The 24665-nt window shown below is 32.2% G+C and overlaps 1 protein-coding gene across 1 annotated transcript; it reads right to left on the bottom strand.

Annotated features, from left to right (window-relative positions):
- Positions 1-10147: 10147 nt before the first annotated feature.
- On the bottom strand, positions 10148-12361 carry LOC133794417 (polyphenol oxidase, chloroplastic-like). The gene has a single exon (XM_062231642.1). The coding sequence runs from the start codon at positions 12267-12269 to the stop codon at positions 10461-10463; it is 1809 nt and encodes a 602-aa protein (XP_062087626.1). The 5' UTR covers positions 12270-12361; the 3' UTR covers positions 10148-10460.
- Between the last annotated feature and the right edge of the window lie 12304 nt (positions 12362-24665).

Here is a 24665-nt window from a genome sequence, read left to right as displayed (position 1 = left end):
TGAAACATACCTGACATTGAGTCTCCAATGTTCATCCTTGAATCTCTCACGATCTACACAAAACAATATTAGAAAAGCAAATGCAAGAGAGATCTTATGGAGAGCAACCCTTACCAAACCATATGCCACTGTATTTTTCCCAACAACATATATGTTTAATATATATGTCTCATATGCCTTCTTACCCTAAGGGGTATATTGGGCCTATTGGGCTTATATTATCAGATATTGTGGACTATGATTTAATGGGCCAACCTATAGTCTTTAGGGTGCTACCATGTGCCTCAATTGCAATTAGATTAATATTAACCATCCCATTATGGTCTTTAACTATTCGTAGGCACTCTAGAAAATGATTGTGATAATGGAATTATGTTTGTAATTATATTAGTCCATATAAAATTCTAACATTCTCCCACTTGGACAATATAATCAAACCACCATAATATTGTCTAACACATATATGGCAATCAAATAAATCATACATAATATTATACCGATAGGATACAAATATTACATATGACTTGGCCATGTAGACATTTAAATATCATAACAACCATTAACTATCAAACCAAACATGCATGAGGTACAATTGATTGAGACTATGCGCATTCATCTTCTTTTGTACCTGTCACTTCGTTGAACAATAGTATATACATATATAAACATATATACGTAATAACAACAAGAAGAAGTGGCTTCAATTATCATTATGCATGTTCAGAATAAAACACAAGCTATAAGCAATCCATACAAAATACTAGCATGTTTGATACATAATAATAAAACTCCCACTGAGCTCAACAAGCTAGGCTCCTAACAATCCCATTCGAGCAACATGCTCCAAAAATACACATATGGGTAAGCCTTTCGTTAGTGGGTCTGCCAACATGCTAGTGGTAGGCGTGTACTCAATAGAAATGAGGGACTCAGCGACTTTCTCTTTAACAAAATAGTACTTTATATCAATATGCTTTGAGCGAGAAGTACTCCTAGTGTTCTTAGAGAAAGCTACTGCTGCGGAGTTGTCACAATACAATTTCAGCGGCCTCGAAATAGAGTCTACAACATTCAAAGCTAAAATGAAATTCCGCAGCCATATTGCTTGACAAGTAGCCTCATAACACGCCATATATTCTGCCTCCATCGTAGAAGAAGCTGTGAGTGTCTGCTTGACACTTTTCCATGAAACAGCTCCTCCAGCCATCATATAAATGTAGCCTGAAGTGGACTTTTTATCGTCCACGCATCCTGCATAATCGGCGTCACTGAACCCAACTATATCAAGAGTGTCAGCTCGCCGATAAGTCAACATATGATCCTTTGTACCCTGAAGATACCTCATGACTTTCTTAGCCGCTTTCCAATGGCTAAGACCAGGATCACTCAAGTATCTACCCAACACGCCGACAACAAAAGCAATATCAGGGCGTGTGCATACTTGAGCATACATCAAGCTACCAACCAATGACGCATAAGGAATGACTTTCATTTCATCTCTCTCTTTATCATTTTGTGGACATTGGGCCTTTGAGAACTTATCACCCTTCACTATCGGTGCCTTCCCAGGAGAACATGCATGCATATTGAATCTTTTCAAGATCCGATCAATGTAAGTCTTCTGAGACAAACGAAGAATACCATTAGCCCTATCCCGAAGAATCTGAATCCCAAGCACATAGGAAGCCTCACCAAGATCCTTCATATCAAAATGGCTAAACAAAAGTTGTTTTGTCTCAGACAACAGATCAGAATTATTAGATGCAAGCAGGATGTCGTCAACATACAATACTAGAAAAATGAAACTGCTCCCATTGACCTTCATGTATATACATTGATCTACAACATTCTCCTTGAAGCCATTTGCAGTGACAATCATATCGAACTTGAGATACCACTGCCTTGATGCTTGTTTAAGCCCATAGATAGAATTTTTGAGCTTGCAAACCATGTGTTCTTTGCCAGACTTCTCAAAACCAATAGGTTGAGTCATGTAAACATCTTCAAATAAATCTCCATTCAAGAAGGTAGTCCTCACATCCATTTGATTGAGTTCTAGATCAAAATGACCAACTATAGCCATAATGATTCGCAACGAATATTTGGTGGAAACAGGTGAAAAGGTTTCTTTGAAATCAATACCTTCTCTCTGGCTATAGCCCTTAGCCACAAGCCTAGCCTTATACCTTTCCACTTGCCCATTTGAGTCACGTTTGATCTTATACACCCATTTGCATCCAATGGGTCTGCAACCTTTGGGTAATTCAACCAACTCCCAAACTTCATTTTGTGACATAGAATTCAACTCATCTTTCATTGCATCCATCCACAACATAGATTGAGGACTATTCATAGCTTCTTGATAGGTAACTGGCTCAAAAGTGTCTCCGACATCAAACTCATGTTCCTGTAAATAGACAAGGTAGTCAATAGGAATAGCAGAACTGCGGGTTCTCTGTGATCTTCTCACCATAGCTTCATCATCCCCAATATCAAGATTTTCACCTTGGTCTTGATTTTGAGGTTCATCATGAGTTTCTACCGGAATCTGTTCAATCACAGGGTCATCAACAGGAGCGGAAGCAACAGGTACAGGGACATAAACACGTTCTTCCCTGAATACAATTTCTCTTGACCCTTGACTTGAACCAAATTCTTCTTCAAAATAGACAGCTCTATCTGATTCTATCACTCTGGTGGTGTGAGAAGGACAATAGAACCTGGAACCCCTCGATCCAATAGTGTAACCTACAAAGTAGCCACTAATAGTTTTTGGATCAAGTTTCTTAGATTGTGGGTTATAGGGCCTTACTTCAGCTTTACATCCCCAAATATGAAAATGACGCAAACTCGGTTTCTTACCCGACCACAACTCATATGGTGTCTTTGGGACAGACTTACTAGGTACTTGATTCAAGATATAAGCAGCAGTTCTTAATGCCTCACCCCATAAAAATTCTGGCAAGCTAGAATGAATCAACATAAAGCGCACCATGTCAAGAAGTGTGCGATTTCTCCTTTCAGCGATTCCATTTTGTTGGGGCGTCCCTGGTATTGTATATCTTCAATCAATACCACATTCCTGCAAGTATTTGGCAAAAGGCCCGGGGTTCCTTCCAGTTTCATCATAACGTCCATAATACTCTCCACCTCTATCAGAGTTGACAGTTTTAATCTTCTTTCCCTTTTGAAGCTCAACATTCGTCTTGAAAATCTTAAAAGCATCCAAAGATTCAGATTTTTCACAAATGAGCTCAACATGACCATACCGGGAAAAATCATCAATAAAGGTGATAAAGTATCTATAACCACCCATAGCAGGTGGAACAAAAGGCCCACAAATATCAGTATGAATAGTCTCCAATACATCTGTGCACCTGTCTGACTTGCTCTTTCTAACCTTGGCAGTCAACTTTCCTTTTATACAATCAACACAGGCAGTGAAATCAGAGAAATCAAGATCCTGAAGTACGCCATCCTTCACCAATCTCTCCATTCTATCTCTAGAAATATGGCCTGAACGTTTATGCCAAAGCATAGAAGATTTCAAATCTGATCTTGCACGTTTTGACCCAACAATAGCATTAAGAGAAGAAGAACAAGAAGAAGTAGAAGTAACAGGAACAACATCATGTAAATCAAGCTTATATAAGTTTCCACATAAAATTCTATTTCCAACCAACATAGAGTCACGAGACAAAGTCAGTTTTCCAATTTCAAAATGAAGACTATAACCTAGTCTATCCAAAATAGATATAGAAATCAAGTTCCTCCTAATAGAGGGTAAATAAGCAACATCATGCAACTCCAAAAAATGCCCAGTATTTAGCTGCAGTCTAACAGTCCCAAAAAATTCAACTCTGACTTTTGTATCGTCTCTCATGTATACATGCTCCTCCAACCTACTCGGTCTTCTTCGGTTTGTCACTGCCTGCAAGGAATTTGTAACATGAATTGTAGCTCCAGTATCTAACCACCAAGTGTTTGAGGGCACATCAATAATATTGGACTCTAAACAAACCATGGAGATACTTCTTGCCCTACCTTTTCTCATGTCCTTCTCTTCCTTGGCAAGAATAACAGACATCTCCCCAACAGTCCATTGCTCCTTCTGAGCATTGTAGCTTGATCTGATTGAATCAAACTGAGATGGAATGTTCTCCATCACCAACCACACCATGTAATCCTCACCAAGGTCCATATCCATGGCCTTAAGTTTATGATAGTGGCCCATGAGCTTGTCAATGTGAGCCCTAATGTCACCTGAACCATCGTAAACAGTGTGATGCAGCATGTTCAGATGTTCATTATTCTCATTCTTTGAGAATTTCTTATACTTTTCCTTAATGGCAGCAAGAAAATCCTTTGCATTTTTAGACTTGGGAATACTATCACGAATGGATTCGTCCATGTGATATCTCATAAGCATCAAGCAACAAAGATTGGAGTGTTCCCAGTCCTCATAAGATTTCTTAACCTTCTCAGTAGCATCATTAGCAGGCTTAGATGGTTCATCAATTCTCAAGGCCAAGTCCATTTTCATGAAGGTCAAGTTCATCGTGATATTTTCAATCCACTGCTTGTGGTTGGTTGCATTCAGCGTTAAGACGGCTGGAGATCTAGGAATGCTTACAGCTGAATGAGAAACAAGAGCAATAACTATTAAATACATGTTATGATAAACCATGTCATTTGTGCTCTTTTCTCATCAATATATGATCGCAAAATAACCAATGATCATTATGTATGCTAGAGTTCTTAGACAAACATACAAAATAGAACTCATACACAGGTAAGAACAATCTATTAAACATTATAATCAAAAGCATTAATTTACTATCGAAAGGATAGATAAATTGTGATTCATAACGTTTAATAAATTTTCTTCACCATATTAAGCATTCTTACCAAGCAATTATTATCGATAGGATAATTAATTACTTATATAGATCTTAATGTAATTTTGGAGGAAAAAACACAAAATTTAAATAAATAATTATTTAAATGTTCCTCTTTACTAAACAATTCACATGCTTATTCTTACGACAGGCAAGAAAATAAACAATAATTGTTGACAATATATAATTAGATTCATGCCACAAAAGATTAAATACAAATACAATTATGAATAAAATTCATGGATTAATCTTGTGCATAAACATATATAAAATAGGGTATTAAAAGTTGAGTGAAATGGTGAAAAAATGGTCCAAAATGGACCTCCCACGTGTCCCCTCGCCCCAAAAAAAAATATGTTTTTTTTTTATAAATAACCATAAAAACGACGTGTAGTTTTCTAAAAAAACGACATGTAGTTTAATGAAAACGACATGTAGTTTTTCTGTGAAACGACAAAATTTTTTTTTATCCAAAAACGACATGTCGTTTTTCTGAAAACGACATGTCGTTTTTCTGAAAACGACAGGACCAATAGGCTAAAAACGACGTGTCGTTTTTTTTTAATACATATGAAATGACATGTTTTTTCCTGACAGAGGCAAAACGACGTGTCGTTTTTGTTGTCCCTGTCCTTGAAAATCAGATCTACGGGTCTGGTTTCGACCCGGTTTCGATCTGGCTGGTTCTTGGCCATTTAAGGCCGATTTTAAGCGCCTTTTGTGGGGGTTTTCATCCATTCATCGTCACCCATCACCCCATCTCTTCCTATAACTCATTTATTCCCAACAAAAGATGAAAAAACCCATAAATCTGAAATGGGTTTCACCATTGTTAAGCTTTAAAAAAAAGCTTGATATTTTCAGAAATAAAATGCCAAAAAACAAGTTGAAAACCAGTATTCATTATCAAATCTAATTTCCCCATTAACATAGAATGATTTCGAAATTTATTGTGAAAAATTAGATTTTGAAAAATTGGGTATATATCAAAATTTCAAGCCTTAAAATCAAATAACCTGGCTCATGATACCAATTGTTAAATTGAAAAACAATACTATGAGCATTATCAGTAAATCATATTCAAAATAACATTACATGCTCATACAACAATCCAGGAACGCATTTTATTTAGAGCATTGAATTGAATATACATAGATGAAACATACCTGACATTGAGTCTCCAATGTTCATCCTTGAATCTCTCACGATCTACACAAAACAATATTAGAAAAGCAAATGCAAGAGAGATCTTATGGAGAGCAACCCTTACCAAACCATATGCCACTGTATGTTTCCCAACAACATATATGTTCAATATATATGTCTCATATGCCTTCTTACCCTAAGGGGTATATTGGGCCTATTGGGCTTATATTATCAGATATGGTGGACTATGATTTAATGGGCCAACCTATAGTCTTTAGGGTACTACCATGTGCCTCAATTGCAATTAGATTAATATTAACCATCCCATTATGGTCTTTAACTATTCGTAGGCACTCTAGAAAATGATTGTGATAATGGAATTATGTTTGTAATTATATTAGTCCATATAAAATTCTAACAATACTATCACAATGGTAAAATAACAACTCACATATACATTTTTTTATGATCAATATATATAGTATGGTAATCATATAAATATACCTTCGCAATAAAATATTTTTACCTCAATAAACTATGATGACTAGAGGCTTGATAATGAATTTTATTATCAACACAAGAGGGTGGTTGAAGATTGAATCATCTAGTTCAGATTCAACGAATAATTATGACTAGAGATTCATGATAAGAATCTGAACCTACAAATAATGATAATTAGAGAATCGTGTTAATAACGTGTTATAAAACTATTAAGAATACTGAAATATAAAGTATATAAAAATAGACAGAGTAATAGAGAGATGTAAAGATAAAGTGAAACTCTTGTATATATTATTTCAATGGGGGAAGGACCCCTATTTATACAGATAAATAAGCCCTAAGGAAATCGGATAACTACTCTGAATACAATCAAGAATTAATATTAATTTACTTTAGATAATCTAGCGATTCTTCATTACTATGGACATCCATATATAAAATATTTATAACAAAATATTAATTTTCTTTTCTAAAATCTAACACATATCATTTTAATACCGTACGTTTATAGAAATGATTTGTTTTGAAAGATAAGTAAAACAAAGATGAAGTTCTTTTAATATCATTGAAATGGATTTTACTTCAAAGTAAAATATTGTTTTCTTTTAAATATGTTGTTTTATTTAAATAATTTTTAAACGATTTTAATAAATATTGGAAAATATGAAATAATTTCATGAAAATACAAGGAGGTAAAATGTATTGTTGTCATATTATGAATCATTTTAATCCAAATTTAGCTTAAAAGAGTAATTTTTAGTGATTGGATATGACTTATAAAACAAGTGAAAGTAACATTGTAACTATTAAACAACAAGAATATAAAGATAAAGTGACATATTACAGAAAATACTTAATTTTGCTAAAAAAATTATATTTTTGCGGTCAAATATATATATAAGGAGCGACTACAACGCATTCTTTTTTTTGCAACACCGGTGCATCATTTTTCTATTTCGGCACCTGAATAGTTATAATCCAAAAAAAAAATTATATGATGGTGTACATTATAGCAATCTAGAACATCCTACAAATTTGCAAGAAATTCTAAATAAATTATGGTACCAAAACAAGGTCTTAATGATCCAAACAATCCATGGGTTACGACAATTCATCCCTCGCTTAACTCAGCCAGGGTTTCTTCCTTGTTGCATGTTGATTCCCTCGCATGGGATGAGGAGCTGGTAAAGGACGTTTTCAATGAGAGAGATGCCGGATGTATTCTTAGTATTCCTCTCAGCCCAAATCGAACAGTAGATACTTGGTATTGGTCGTTTGAAACCTCAGGAAGTTTTACAGTTAGAAGTTGTTATAGAGCTCTGCAGAGAATCAAACATGGTGAAGCATCGGAACTAGATCGTAATTTCTGGAATAGTATGTGGAAGACTCGGGTTCCGCCCAAAGTAAGGGATTTTATGTGGAGAGCTCTATCTGGTTGTTTGCCCACTAATGTTCAACTCTGTATCAGGCATGTCCCTGTAGAAATGGTCTGCCCCATTTGCCTAGAACAGAATGAGTCGGTGACCCATTGCCTTGCTGGGTGCCGCTTAGTTTGGCCCTGTTGGCAGCAGCTGGGTTTCGATATATTAGCTCCAAGTTCAGAATCATTTCAGGCATGGGTTAGGGGTTCTATCTTTCAACTGAATGATGATCAGAGATGCCGCTTTTTTATGCTATGTTGGGCAATATGGAGGCGTCGGAATGAGTGGGTATGGAGGAAGAAAAAAGGGTCTGTCCAAGAGATTCTCTATGTGGCCGATTGCACTCTTCAGAACTGGATACAAGCTCAAGACAAGGAGCTGACCCCTATGCCTTCGTTCCTATCTGGTGAAGATGGAGTTTCGTCTTGGAAGAAGCCGCCTGTTGGAAAGCTAAAAATAAATACAGATGCAGCAATGTTTATTGATTCTCAGTGCTTTAGCTTCGCAGGCGTTGCCAGGGACGAAGTTGGGAAGGTGGTGGAAGCCATTTCTTCGTGCCGATCGGGGGTGGTTTCGCCGGAGATAGCAGAGGCGATCGGGATACGCGAGGTATTGAGCTGGGTTAAGCGGAAGAAATGGCCGAATGTGATGATCGAAACAGATAGTCTTCTGTGTGTGCAAGCTCTTCGAAGCTCTATTGCTATGGAATCATACTTTGGTGGGATTATTGATGATTGTAAGCTTCTCTGTGAGGAGCTGGGTTCGGTTTCAATATCATTTGTAAAGCGCTCTGCTAATAGAGCTGCTCATGCAATTGCAAGGGCTGCCTCTGTAATAGCTGACCGTGTTTTGATTATTGAGGGTCTACCCTCTACTGTATTGGCTATTGTCCTGGAAGAAAGTATTCAATAAAGTCAAATACTTTTATTCAAAAACAAGGTCTAAACTATCTGTTGCATGCGTGCCTGTTTTTTTGGTACGCGTGTAAAATTTGACAGTTTGAACTCTGTTTTCGGCTTCGTAAACTATTCATAATTTCTTAAAAATTTGCAGGATATTCTAAATACCTACAATGTACCGTCATATAAAAAAAATTTGGGATTATATCTATCTATGTGCCGAAAATAGAAAAATGATGCATCGGTGTTGCAAAAAAAAATGATGTATTGTAGTCATTCCCTATATATATATATGTATATATATATATATTTTTTTCAATTTAACGATTTTGAGGAAATTTTTACAATTTTATGGTTTTTTTCTTTTGTATTTTTTGTATTGTTTTTAGTTTTTTTCCTAAGACAATATTTTTGTGATTATGAAATTTTAAAAAATGTATTTTTGAAAACTTACTGAAGAATTTTTGAAGAAAAAAAATTAGGAATTGTAAAATATTAAAATAAAATAAAAATAAAAATATATATTTAAGAAAAAAAAAACCCTAAATTAAATATCATATAGTGGGCCATAACAACTAAAAGGCTTTGTCCAGTCCAAAAGCCATGTCGATTTTATCAAAATTTGAATTCTTCAAATTCCATTTTCTAGTATTTCTCCGGGATGCATGGTGTTTCATTGAAACTTGAAAATATCCACAAAAATACATAGTGGCATATTTCTATATTTACTTTAACATATGATATTTTTAAAAATTACTTGTTTCCGGTGTTTCCTCATTTTATAGCCTATAAGAAATTAGAATTCAATATTTTTTTGGTTAAGCATCGTGATTTCATTCAAAAGAGGAAAACTATACAGAGTACAAACTTTTAATCATGATCCATCAAGGGAGGGAATTAAGCTGAGTATAAATCCTAGCAAAATTACAGTTTTGGGCCCATGTTCTAATTTCAGCACTAAACGATTACATCGATCGAGATTAACAAGGCATAAACCACAGCCAATGAAGGCTTTAGAAGCAAGCAAGGAATTATTGGCAGGACAAGACGCAATTTGCCAATATTTTGGCTAAGACCTTGAGTAGCTAGGAAGAAATGATCCTATTCAGAAGCTATTTGTTGCGAAAAAAATCCCATTTCTAAAGCTATTAATTTGTAATTGTTTCATAATTATTTTGATCATTTTTTTATGGCTCTCTTTCTGGGCAGACAATCTTGAAATCAGGCTATGATTAACCATGCTCGATTGAGAGGATAATATACCTACAGGACAAATTGAGAGTTTATCTTTTTTAAAGAAAATTATTCTGATATTTTTATTGATACTACAATGACATTTATAGAATCATATATGCATTTTTTTTTTAATTCTTACGTGCATATGTATAAATACATCAGCCATATATATATATGAAAAAAATCTGCTGTCTCAATTTCCTCCATAGCGGGACATGGAGGGATAGGAAATGGAGGGATAGGAAATTGGGAGAGCAGATTTTTTTTCCATATATATGTAGTAGGATTAAGTACTTTTTTTTATCTTTTTCAAAATAAGATTAAGTGTTATTAATATCTTAAGAAGAAGGGAATACTATTCAAGACAAAAACTCAATTTTGATTCCAGAAACGGTCGCAACTCCGACCTTTGGCACCAAAGTAACAACAACGGTGTCATCATCTTCAGCTTCCAAATCCTCAAGCAAGTCCGTTATTCCCAACCTCAGACAAGTCTTCGTCTTCTTCACACCCGTTTGTTTGTGCGGCACATTAACAAAGCTCCCCGCGAACTCAGATACCCCAGGTCCGCTCGGCGTTTCCTCATCCTCATCGTTCACGTAAACATCGAACTTCAACGCAAAATTCCGGTCAAACTCAATACCATCAATCACCAACACCTCCTCCTCGTCTTCCTTCTCCTTCGTGCTCCTCTTCTTCTTCTTCGGTCTACTTACAACAGTACTTATAACCTTATCTAACGTAATCGGAAAGCTAACGGTCGAGATCTCCGCCGCAAGAGCAGCTCCGAATGCTCTACCTCTAGTGCTCGCCACTTTGGTTGACTTTGTTCGACGTGGCGTGGGCTTTGCCTTAAGCCATGGATTGTCAACATTCTGGTAGACGTACCCGAGCTTTCTCGTGTCGAGGCAGTCTCGGACCTTGACCCGAACTAGCTGGGCATTCTCGTCGTAGAACAAAAACCCTGCGTCAAGCCAATCCGGGTCAGTGAAATCTCTTCTTTTTCCTCCAAGGGTTTTCCACACACTCCACAATCGGTCAACGTTTGAGTGGTGGGAAAAGAATATGGGATCACGAGCAGCCGAGTAGAAATTTCCCATGTTCTCGAAGTTGGGCTGGGTGCTATCACCGGTCCACAAGTGGACCGGTCCATGAGGAATGGTTTCCAGTGAACCCGCTCCAGGATCGGCCTCGTCTCCGGCCCTATAAGGCGCACCGAGAAACAGCTGCGCATTTTTGCCGTTTGCTACCATCTCTCTGTACATAATCTTGAGATTGATCGATAACTGTTCTTCTCTACCAGTCGTGGGAACACCGACATCTGCAGGGCTGTAGTCAAGGTCAACTAGTGTCGGTGGCTGGTGGAAACGGTCCCGGAGCGTGTCGTAAAGAGGCGAGTTGGTTTTAGCATAAAGAGCCGGCAACTGCATGCCGGGAGGGGAGTCCCAGTTCCAGAAGGGCAAAACAAAGGTCGGGTCATCTATAAGTTTGGCTAGTATTCTTTCATAAAAGTACAAGTAATAACGGTGAAAGGGAAAGAAAAGCCAACAGTTGTGAACTTGGAGCTCCAAGTCTGGGAACCCAACTTGGTCGTAGCTGCCGTCACAATAGGCGCAGTGAATATCGGCTTGTTGTGAGAAGCTACGAGGGTCGCTGTCCGGCAGAGCTTTCATGAGCTGGATGGCTCTGTTGTACTTGGCAATATAAGCATCGTCGACGGCATGAGCCGCTGGCCTAGTGCGCAATCTGCTCACCGGAGGTGGCTTGAAGTCAATGATTTTTGGAGATACTGGTGGACAACAATTGGTTGGTGTCACGCCTTCGGGGAAGTCTGCCGGCCCACATTTAGATAAGTCTGGTGGCGCAATTGGATCGGCAAAGGCCGAGGGATTAGAGCTGAGCCCTGTCAAGGTGGTGCCGTATAGACCTCCAAGCCCAATGAGCACGTTTCTCCTATCAAACTTAGGATGCGCTTTGTTATGGGGCTGATCTCTAAGGTTATGACTGTGGTCATGGGCATGGTCGTTTGTGGCATTGCATGCAAAGCTTTTTCTGTGGTAATTGGGGATTAGGTGGTAACTATATGATTTGTTACGAGAGAATGAGCTGGGAGAGAGGAAAGAAGTAGTAGTGCTGATGATTGGAACTGGAGGGGTAAAAGAAGCCATGAATGAAGTTCTATTCTACTTGCTGTGATTGGGTAAGATGAAGGAAATAAGGGGTTAACCATTGTGCTTTTATAATTAATCAAAGGTCGTACGATTTTTGTTTCTATTGCATAAAGCAAAACTCAAAAGGACTTTTATTTCTAGCTAGGATTTTAGTTTAATATACGGCATATAGAAAATTCTCCAATGTAATCAAATGACGCCAAATTATTATAGTTAACATTAATAATACATAATTTGTTTTTAAAGGCTTTTTATATTAGGAAGTAACTAACTGACTATGTATCTCACAAATGAGTAAAAATTATACCAAGCATTATCATGATATGAACATTAAAAAGCCTGCCCTAAATGCGTAAGATGATGTTGTGATGTATTAATTTTGTCAATGAATGAAGAATATAATATATCGATCTCCGGTCAACAGCTTTGTCAAACTTGTCCATTTTTAATATTAACATTACATCTTTTCCACCTTAGGAACCAAATTTTATATTCTTTTTGAAAATGGAACTAAATTTTTGTAGAAACTTATAGTTAGTTAGCCATATACTTTATAATAAATAGATTAAAATTTAATATTAGATTACACCAATAAATATATACCACTTTTTTTGATGAGATGTGTCAAGTAAAAATTCTTAAGTTTTTATCAACAAGCTCGATCTATTATATAATTGAGCAGTGCTAAGGAAATTTTTTATTGTATATTTATTTTACATTCGGTTTCAAACATGCATGACATGTGGATATTATTTTATTTTTTATATTTTAATATTTTTTTAAATAATTAGTGTAATGCACATATTATGCGAAGAAAATACAAAAGAAAATGTATTATAAAATGTATTTAACATTTCTTCGTATAATTATAGGGGGCTTCGTTCTATGTGTATGGAAAACAACATGTTTGAATCTATCTTTTAGTATTGTAAATTATTCGAAATTTTTCTGAAAATATGCAGATGCCCTAAATAGCTACAAAATACACCGTCATAAAAAAAAATCGTGCTGAAAATTATTCATAAGTAAAAAAATACTGAAAACCATACCAATAAAACGTAAAATGAAGCCTAAAAAAAAAAAAAAAAAAGAGGCCCCTTTAATTATATGCCTCGTGCCAAAATAAAATATCTTAGGTTTGGTGGAAAATTATTTTATTGACTATATTTATGGATGTTGGATCATGTGTGAGCCGCCCTGTGATGGAAGGTCCTCTCTCATTTGTTTTATTTGGAAAGCTGTACAAAAAGAATATGAATGGCTTACGTTTACGAAAACTCTAGACCATTAATTTTTTCAAAAATCTTTTCATTATATATATAATACAACATCTATTTCTAAAAAATAAGATTAAAAAAAATATCACATAATAACAATTATTGTGTGGATGCATGTAATCTCTTCCCTACCACCACATATATATACATCAACGTACTCAAAGGAAGAACACCACCACCAATCACGTACTTCCACTATAATTCGATGGTTATTTATTATATATTATTTTTGGTTGATTATTTATTAATCTAAATATGCACCCAGTCAATTTTTATATTTTTAGTTTCTACCTCCTTAATTAAAAAAGGAACTACGTACATATGAATATTTTAATTTAAGAAGTAAACGATTATATTTATAAGCTCGTAAATCTATGTCCGTTAAGTAAATGGATATCAAATAATCAAATATATATATAGTGTTATTATTTGTTATTTTAAGGTATGGTGGTGACACCATGATTAATTAACGATATTTTATAATACTTATTAAATTTAAATAAGTGAGATTGTATATTGAATTATACAATAACGGTATGTTACCTCTTTGTGGTGTTGGGCACCAGTGACCCCTTAGTAATTATCATATTTATCCCATATAATAAGTGTGTAGATAGCATAAATTTTTTGTTTAAACGATTTTTTATTTTTTTCGTTAATTTTAACGGAATATTCTTATATTTAATGGTAGATTGTAAATATGATTTAAACTTAAATCAAATTAAACAAAATAAAATATGATATTTTGAGATATTTTTACAATGACAATTATTTAAAAATAATAAAATCATACGTTTTATAACTTAAATAAAATTTAATTAAACTTAAATTTCAAGTATTAGAATAATATCAAACTAAACATATAATATAACTAGATACATTTGTATCATTGTCATATAAATATTTAAAATAAATAAATAATATTATATATAAAAAATAACATAAATATATTAAATGAAAAATTAAACCAAAATATTGTTTACGATTTTTTAAAATATATGTAATATGATAACATTTTGATAATTTTTTTAATAATAAATATATATATAATATGATAATTTTTTTAAACATAAATAATAATTTTTTAAATAAAAATTAAGATTATGTATTATAAATTATTATTATTATATTTTATAATATTTAAATTTAAATTTATATAAGTATTAAATATTATTATAATAATAATATTTTATAATATTTGAATTCATATTAATATAATATGCAATTAGTAAAAAGATATAATTATATATTATTATCGTAATAATATTTTATAATATTTAAATTTATATTAATATAGTTATTAAATATCTAGTCTTTTATTATATATTATTATAATAATGATATTTTATAATATTTGAATTTGAATTTATATTGATATAATTATTATATATGTAGTCTTATATTAAATATTATTATAATAATAATATTTTAAGTTATATTAATATAATTGATAAATATCTATTTTTAACTTAATTTTAAAGGTATATTATGTTAAATATTTATAATATTCCGTTAAAGTTAACATAATAAACCGTTAAAATCATGAATTTTCGTTGTCTATACACTTATTATATAGAAAAGATATAATATATTATCAATTAGAAACAAACTTTAAAAAAAAAAAAAAACTAGCGACAAACTTAAATTTAAAATCCGTGTATAATATTCATATTATATTAAGCATATAATATATAATATCTTGTTGTCACTGTCAAATTCAAAAACTAGAACAAACATAAACTTAAACAAAAATAAATAAATAAATTAATTAATTAAAATATGATATTTTTAAGATATTTTATGATAATTTAAATAACTAAATTATATTTATTTAAAAATAATAAAACCAGACATATCATTTTTTTATTTTATAAATTTGTGTGATATCTTATTTTTTATCAAGTGATTTAAGCTCTTTTTCTTCATCAAATTCATTAAAAGACATTGCGAAATACATTAAAAATTAAAAATAGTTGATGCATGTTTACTACTCTACACTATGACTTTTTTTATTCTATTATTAATTTTTTTTTAAATATTATTGTAATTTATATATATGTCATGTAGCTATGTAAATATATATATCTATGTCAATGTTGTGTTTAGATGTCATATATATATATATATAAAGATTATTGATATAAATATTTATATATACTATAGAATTGTAATTCATTCTATTATATATTGAAGAAGAAAAAATGTGAACCGATTTTTATTAAAATTATAGACAATGTTTTGCTCTAAGGTCTAAAAAATAATTTATCAAAATACAGAGTAATTTTTTTAACTCATTATAAAATGACCGCGATAGTAAACATGACATGAGAAATTTTCTATCCTATAAAAAATGGTTATATATACACACAATTTCTATCCTATTTCCAACTAATTATTTAACATGTGATTCTATATATATCACATGACATGGTTAATTTTGTTTTGAGGGACAGTGAATAAGACGCAATTGTACATGTATGGGACCAACAATCTTGTTCCCACATATATATATAACTATTCCAACTGGGTCCTGGCTTGGGCCATCTTTTGAAAGCTACGGTCTGCCTGCATTTTTTTTCATTTTTCATGTACGGGAACATTTCATGTACCTAGCTTTTCAGCATGGGTAGGTGCCACAACTGGTTGTATGTGGTGTGTATGTGTCCTCCTCTATCTTTCTCTATAATTTTACATGCAAAATTAATAATAGTTTTCTCTCTTTTTTATCCAAAATACGAGTCTCATTTTTTTCTTTCTTTCATTATATAGTTAGCCTAATGTATATAAAAAGTGTATCTTTTCAACATTTAAAAAGAATTGTATATAGAACATAGTAGCAGGACCTGAAAACTTCTTGTTGGGGATGCATAATCAGACCCTATCACTGTCATGCGTTATCTAATTGTAGTGCCAATGGCTCATGTTGTGTTGGTTTATACATTTATCTATAAATATATATATAGAAGTGTTCTTGTTTTTTGTACTTAGAAAAATTATAACTTAAATATTTTATATGACAATGTATGTTGTAGTTATGACAGACATCCTACTAATTTTTTAAAAATTTCAAATAATTTGAATCATGATTTTGATATTGTAAATTATTTTAAATTTTTTTAAAAATTGGTGAGATGTCTACTATAACTACAATGTACTATACCATTATTTAAAAAAAAAATTAATTTCTCCATATATAAAAAATAAAATTATTCTTAGCAGTACAGTATAATTTTCCTATATTTGTATATATAAATTATATTTGTATAATTTTACTTCCTATTGTATTGTATGGTCCATAAACATAATCATAATCATGTCAATCATTTTCAAATACAATAATTAAGGGTGTCGCGCTCGTTGGTATTGAGCCAACAATTGTGTTTGTAACTTTGTAAATGTTGTGTTTATTGTGTACCGGTAAAAAAAAAACGGTAAATTAATTTAAATTTCATTCAACCATGAATCTGTTACATAAAAGACTTGTTTTCGGACACACTAAGGCTTACATTGATATAAACAATAATTGTCAATATAGGATAATTCTTTTATATTGTAGGGAAATTCTTCTATATATATATATATATATATATATAGGAGAATTATTTTATAGTAGCTTTACTTTAAGCCATACTGGTAGGGCTCTCAGTGTTTGCAATCCGTGAACAGTTTTCAGCACAATTTTTTTTATGACCGTGTATATTGTAGCTATTTAGAGCGTCCTGCAAATTTTCTGAAAATTCTGAATAGTTTACAGTACCGAAAATCAGGTTCAAACATGTTGTTGCACGCGTGACTAAATTTTTTTATTTGCGTGGAAAACATGTTTGAACCTAATTTTCGGTAGTGTAAACTATTTGAAATTTTCTGAAAATTTACAGGATGCTCTAAATATCTACAATATACACAGTCATAAAAAAAGTTGCACCGAATATTGTTCACGAGTAAAAAAACACTGAGAGCCCTACCGGTAAGGCTTAAGGTGAAATACCTATCAAAAAATTCTCATGTATATATACACTACAAGAAATCAAGTTTTTAGCTACAAAAGTTTTAGCTACCAAATATTTTTGGTAGCAGTTAATTATCATTTGCTACTAAATTTTGGTAGCAAATGATTTAGTAGCAAATTCTAATCATACAATACCAAATATTACTGCAACTAAATATTTTGGTAGCATATTTATATTTTCAGCTACTAATGTTATTTGGTAGCTAATATTGTTGGTGCCAATGAATAAATTTGCTACTAAATTTTGGTAGCAAAATGATTTAGTGGCAAATTATAATTAAATGATACCAAATACGTCCACTACCAAAATATTTGGTAGCATATTTATATATTCAGCTACCAATATTTTTTGGTAGCTAAAATTAAATATTAGCACCAAATATAAAATTTATGCATTTTATATGATTTTATCTTTGTTTTTTTCCCATTTAGTGAGCAATTCTTTGGTAGTAGAAATAAATTTATTGCTACTAAATTATATCATATTTTGGCAGTAGCAAATAAAATATTTCTAGTAGTAGTATTTTTGCTACAAAAGTATTGGTTAGAGAAAGTACACAATAAAAATTATAATGTAAAAACATATATAAGATTACCAAACATAAAGTAATTAAATCTAGATTTGTGTTATGGACTCTCAACAAATTAATAATATTTTAATTCGTAAAATAATTTTATTTTAAAAAAAATAAGATCAAGGTAAAAAAAACAAACTAAATGTATATGGACAAAAGCAAAAGATAAAATTAAAAATATCATAAGTACAATAACAAACTCGAAGGAAAATAAAAGTAAGAAACTACATAAGTCATGTATAGGGATGCATATAACTTTCCTAAAACAAAGATATTGCATTGAACCTATGGCAAGCCTCAGTTAAAAAACGCAAAATGGAAAATCCAATAGGAAAAAGCCTATTGGGGGAAAAAAGAGCATAGTGACTATAAAACTATTCAAAATAAATAAAAAACTAGAACCACAAAACTCTTTGGATACAACTTTTGTAAATGAAACAATTGGAGAAGGAACTATAGTATTGCTCATTGGAATTAGTCAACCAATTCTATGAATTTGTCAGCCCACTCCACTCGAATTTGATCAATATTTTGTTTTGTGTAATCTCTCATCTTCTCATTGCACTGTAATAAATAAATATAAGTAATAATGAATATTAGTCAATTGTATAATATAATAACAAAATATTCTATTTCAATAGTATTTATATACATCTTACATGGGTAGTTAACCAATTGATAGGTCTAGAATCCATGCAAAAGTCACGCATATATCTCATTACATAATATCCACACTCAATATTTGATGGTTGTTGAGGACACTGCACAAATTCATAAAATGTAAATGAAAAGATAAAAAGACATTGATAATTTAAATTTTCAGTAAAATATTATATTGTAATATTTTAAAGTAACTATCAAATGTAATATATATTATGTGATATTATTTTATAACTTACCTTTATAGATTTCCATGTAATACCAGACTCTTTTGGTTGCCTATTTGTGGAGGTATTGTAGTAATCAAAAAGCCCTAATAAACAAATAAAATATTTAATAATAAATTTAAAGTAAAAATTAAATAAGACTAATCCATAGCAATATTTTACTTACATTGCCATTAGATTTTTTATTTCGTTACGTGGGGGTAGTCTAATTGGATCAAGCCAATAACATGTATCACGCAATGGATCAATTATTACTAGCATCCAATGATATCTGTTGGCCATAAAATACGATATTGTATATAAATTAATATATTGATAATGTAATTAGTTAAATAAATAAATCTTACCCAATATGAATAGGAAGCAACCAAAATTTTCCTGTTTCTATGCCTTCCAAGCGATTTGCCATTGATATTGCATTTTGTGTTTGACACGAATCCAAAGCCAAAGTTGGATGAAAGAAACGAAAATATTGTGCTCGATTTTCTTTTTCCAACTTTCGATGTAAGATCCTAAATATTACAATTGAATTTGTAAGACAAATAATGTTATTTTGTGCATGAGAATTATGTGAAAGGTATTTCTTTTTTACCTGATCCAAAATGTTATACAAGGAGCTCCAATCTCTGTCATGGTGCCAAGATGAATTACATCTTCAAGTGAAATAAATAAGTATTGATCACTATCAAAAATTTCTGGGTCCATGGCAATACGAAATGTGTGTGAAGGTTCATAAAGTCGAACAGCTAGTAATACAGCTTTCATCATTGGGCATCTCAAATTGAATTGGAGATTTTTGCATTTCCTTTAAACTTGTGGGGGATGTACTGAGAATTTGTGAAGAAGAAGGTTGATCTTTTCCTTTACATGTCTCCAGTTGCAGTGAAAGGCTATGTTGTTTATTCTGAAACAAAATATAAAATTAATAATTGATTGGAAAAAAACAAAATAAACTATATGTAATATTGGATTTAAAATTTAAAATTTAATGAAACCATTGATGGAGGAGGTGTGATTTGTGACTCTAATGCTCTTTGTTCTAATAATCGACTTTGTTGTGATTCGTAGAACTTCTCCATATTCTCTTGAAAAATTCTCGCAATGTTGTTATTTTGTTTGTTTTTAAGATCTTCAACGATTTTCTCTAATTTCTTCAAACGTTCATCTTCAATCTCTTCACGTTTGGATGATAACTGGGTTGACATCTTCTTTCCGGGCATAGGACCAAAACCTTGTAACCAACCATATTTTTCTTCGCCTAAAACTTGCCTGTATATAGCAGCCTCATCCACTACTAGTAACAATCCATCTTCAAATTGAATGAGTTTCTCTTTTCATAACTCTACCATTTCCTTCTACAATAACAAAAAAATAATTGTGTAATAGTTTTATAAAAGTTAGAAGGTAAAAATTCATAATTTTTAAAAGTCGAACATACATATTTGTCCTCGGCTATTTTGTGGGTCCACTCATTCTTAATTGTACAATGAGTTTTTCGAAACATTTCAATCTCTCCAAACTTCATTGTTTCTTGTTGTACATTGTCATCCATTGTTTGTTTTGATTTCTGTAATGCATTTAAATAATTAATAACATTAAATATAAGAAAATTACAATGATATTATGTCAAAAATATGTTTACCTCCTCATGTAAATATGTAATAAATGACTTAGTTCCACCAGAATGCATAAAAGAAACACTTGATCTATTTTTTGACCCTGCAATTGACTTTTTCTACAAAATACTTTTCATGTGAGTTTTAAGAATTAAAAATTATGAAATGTGTACAAATAATGTAGGATACCTTCCATTCTTCGTCAGAGAAACATTTATTGCACATCCATTGCAAATCTTCATCTCTTAGCACCAATTTCACAGGCCGATTTTCTAATGGATTCTTACCTTCTTTGATGATATTCTTGTACTCTCTGTGACAATTATTACGATAATCTTTATAGCGCTCTGAACAATAGTGATTGCAAATAGTTTCAAGATATGGAACTTTTTTAAAATCCATCTCGAATACATCTTGCAAAAGAAATTTCAAAAAATAAATTTTCATGCAAAAAATATTATAAAATAAGTATGCTAACATAAATATACCATGATACGAGCATATACGACTTTCTTATCTTCTGGAGGAACTTTACCCCAGCCACTATACTGAAGTGGAGCATGATGGCGTACATTTACACCAACAATGTTCGCAAATGCAGTAGCATGCGTCCCATGAACTCAAAGTTCGCCTTTTTTATAGGAAATCTTTAACTTACTTGCAATATCCTTTAATAAGCGTCTGACACCATCCCCATGAGTGGGGCCACGAGTTCTCTTCCTTGATTCTGTCAAATAATTGTTATATTACTTATAATCATAACTATTTTCATAAATTTTTAATGTATATATTATCATAAGTTGTACATAAACCCTTTATACCTTCTAAGGACTTGTGTGTTTCATCATTTAATGGTGTTATTGAATCATCATTGGAAGAACATGGCAAATGAGGTGGAGATTGTGTAGATGATGAAGAGTTAATATGCGTCCTCTTACGGCCAAACAACCTTCTAGTAGTTAATGGTGGATCGAGAGACTTCTCATTTGTCATGATTAAAAATCTAAAAAATATAAATTTTTTATTAGCATATAATAAATTTGCATATTCAAAACTTTACAAAAAATAAAAATAATAACACAATTTATACTTAATCAATTTCATCACTCAAAGTTATATCTTCAGAATCATCGAGTAAAGTTTCTTCATCGGTATCTTCACTGTTTATATCACTTTGAACTTGATCATTGAATAATTGATGATTATCACATTCTATATCTTCAATATCATCCTGAATAAGATTAGAATCATTTGTCGTTGAATCGAAATTCACGCCAATGTCATTCGAAGATTCTTCTTGATATGCTTCAGAACTGTTGATAGTTGGATCTTCATCATCAACTTCACCATCCATTGGCTTTGATGGTATATCCCAGATGTGACGATGATTTACTTTTTGCACCACTTTCCAATCTTTATTATCTTTACTTTTTTTAATGCCATTCAAATAAAAAACCAAACTTACTTGATTGGCAAGAACAAATGGTTCATCTTCAAACCATTCTGAGTTGATGTTGATACTAGTAAAGTTATATTCAGAGTACATTCTATCACTTCCATTGGTATTGTACCAAGAGCATTTGAACAATATAAATTTGTTCAAATAGAGGTAATGTACTTCCCAAATTTCATTGATGACACCATAAAAATCACATTTATTTCCATCATATTCTGCTTCAACGTGAACACCGTAGTTTTGAGTTAAAAGTCTTTCATCTCGACTTTTTGTATGGTATCGAACTCCATTAACCATACAACCATCATATGTACAAACCAAAAAACTTGGTTGCATTGCAATTGCATACAAATCTTCCTGTGCTTTACCAGATATTGTTTCATTCATTTTTTTTATCTGTGATGGCAGATAAAATTATAAATGTAAGATCGAGACAAATAAAAAATTTAGAATATCAAACATTGATATTTAAACTTACTTTATTTTCAAACCATGTTGAAAATTCATTTTTTTCCACTTGATTGATATCCATAATTCCTTGAGATTGTAAGAATAATTTATGTTCTCTGTGTTCACAATAAGTACTATGAAAGATTATTTTTATTCTAGAACATAAATGTTGTTAGAATTTGAAAAAAGAAAATTATAAACTTACGTTAAATATGGTTCCAACTCAGGACAATTATTCAAAATGTACCATTGAACTTGGTTTCGTTGATCTTGAGTTAGTGTGATAGATGATTGTCTTCAAAATGGTCTTGTAGGCATGTTGAATATTGACAGTGTCGATTGTTTTCTAATTCCAAGGTAATCAGGATTGCGATCAGGACGATTAAAGCGTGTTTCCATTCCACGAAGATACATTGAACAAAAGTTTAGTGCCTCAGTAATAATGTATCCTTCAGCAATAGAACCTTCAGGTCGAGCTTTGTTTTTCACATATTTTTTCAAATGACCTAATTCCCTGAAATTAATTATGTTTTCAATATATAGTAATAAAGAATTGTATTCAATGATTATTTAATTTTTTAAACTTAAGTTATAAATTTTGTTACCTTTCGATTGAATACATCCATCGCATTTGTACTGGACCACCTAACTTAGCTTCTAATGGCAAGTGAACCATAAGATGAATCATCACATCAAAGAAGGCAGGAGGAAAGATACTTTCTAATTTACACAGCGTGAGTACAATGCCCTTTTCCAATTCGTCTAAGTCTTTCACATATAATGTCCTCGCACATAGCTTTTTGAAGAATAATGACAGCTCAGCAATATCATCCATTACTTTCTTTTTCAAATATGGCCTTAGACCAATAGGTAACAACCTCTGTAATAAAATATGACAATCATGACTTTTCAACCCAAATAATTTTCCATCTTTCATGTTAACATTCCAAGAAATATTTGTAGCATATCCATTAGGAAATTTTACAGACTTTATGAACGTACAAAATTCTTGTCATTCCTTCGCTGATAATGTATAGCATGCTACTGGTTTGAACCATTTGTTCCCCTTCTTTTTCATGTGTAGCTGCTTATGAATACTTAAATCTTGTAAATCAAGTCTTGCCTTTTCAGTATCTTTAGACTTCCCATCAATACTAAATATTGTACCAACTACACTATCACATATATGTTTCTCAATATGCATCACATCCAAATTATGTCTTAGTTTTAATTTAGGCCAATATTCTACCTCCCAAAAAATACTTTTGCGCCTCCAGTTCGTGTTATTTTCATAACATGCATCCTTCATTTGTTGCTTATCGTCCTTAATGATCTTATCATTTTTACTTGCCCTACATTTCCATACACTTTTTAATTTATCTAAGATTTCATCTCCTGTTAAAATTCTTGGAGGTGAATGCCTTTCGATTGTACCATCATACTACATATCATTGCGCCATTGGTGGTTCAGACACAAATATCAACGATGACCCATGAAACATGTTTTTCCTCTTATTCGAAATGAAGATGTGTCATCTTCACAAACAGGACAAGCTTTATAACCTTGAGTGCTATACCCAGATACAATAACATATGCTGGAAAATCATGGATCGTCCACAATATTGCTGCACGCATTGTAAAATATTCTTTATCAATAATATCAAAAGTACATACACCATTTTCCCATAGTTCTTTCAGATCATCGATCAGAGTTTGTAAATAGACATCTATGTCTTTTCCTGGAGCACGACGTCCCGGAATCAATAATGCCATCATTAAGAATTCTCGTTTCATTCATCTCCATGGCGGCATGTTATATGGCATTAGTAACACTGGCCATATACTGTACGAGTTATATAAATCACTGAATGGATTGAACCCATCTATTGCAAATCCAAACCTTAAATTTCGAGATTCTTTTGCAAAATCTGGATATTGTCTATCAAAATCCTTCCAAACCTCTGCATCTGCCGGGTGTCTAAGTACACCTTCTGTATCAACACGTTCTTCCTCATGCCACCTCATATCAGATGATGTATGGCGTGACATAAAAAGTCTCTGTAGTCGTGGAGTTATAGGAAAATATTGCATCTTTTTGTATGGGATCTTCTTGCCTTTAGTT

Source organism: Humulus lupulus, chromosome 8 (genome assembly GCF_963169125.1).
Source record: "Humulus lupulus chromosome 8, drHumLupu1.1, whole genome shotgun sequence".
Lineage (NCBI taxonomy): Eukaryota > Viridiplantae > Streptophyta > Magnoliopsida > Rosales > Cannabaceae > Humulus > Humulus lupulus.
Note: the sequence above shows the minus strand (reverse complement) of the source record. Positions and strands in the feature narration are given on the sequence as shown.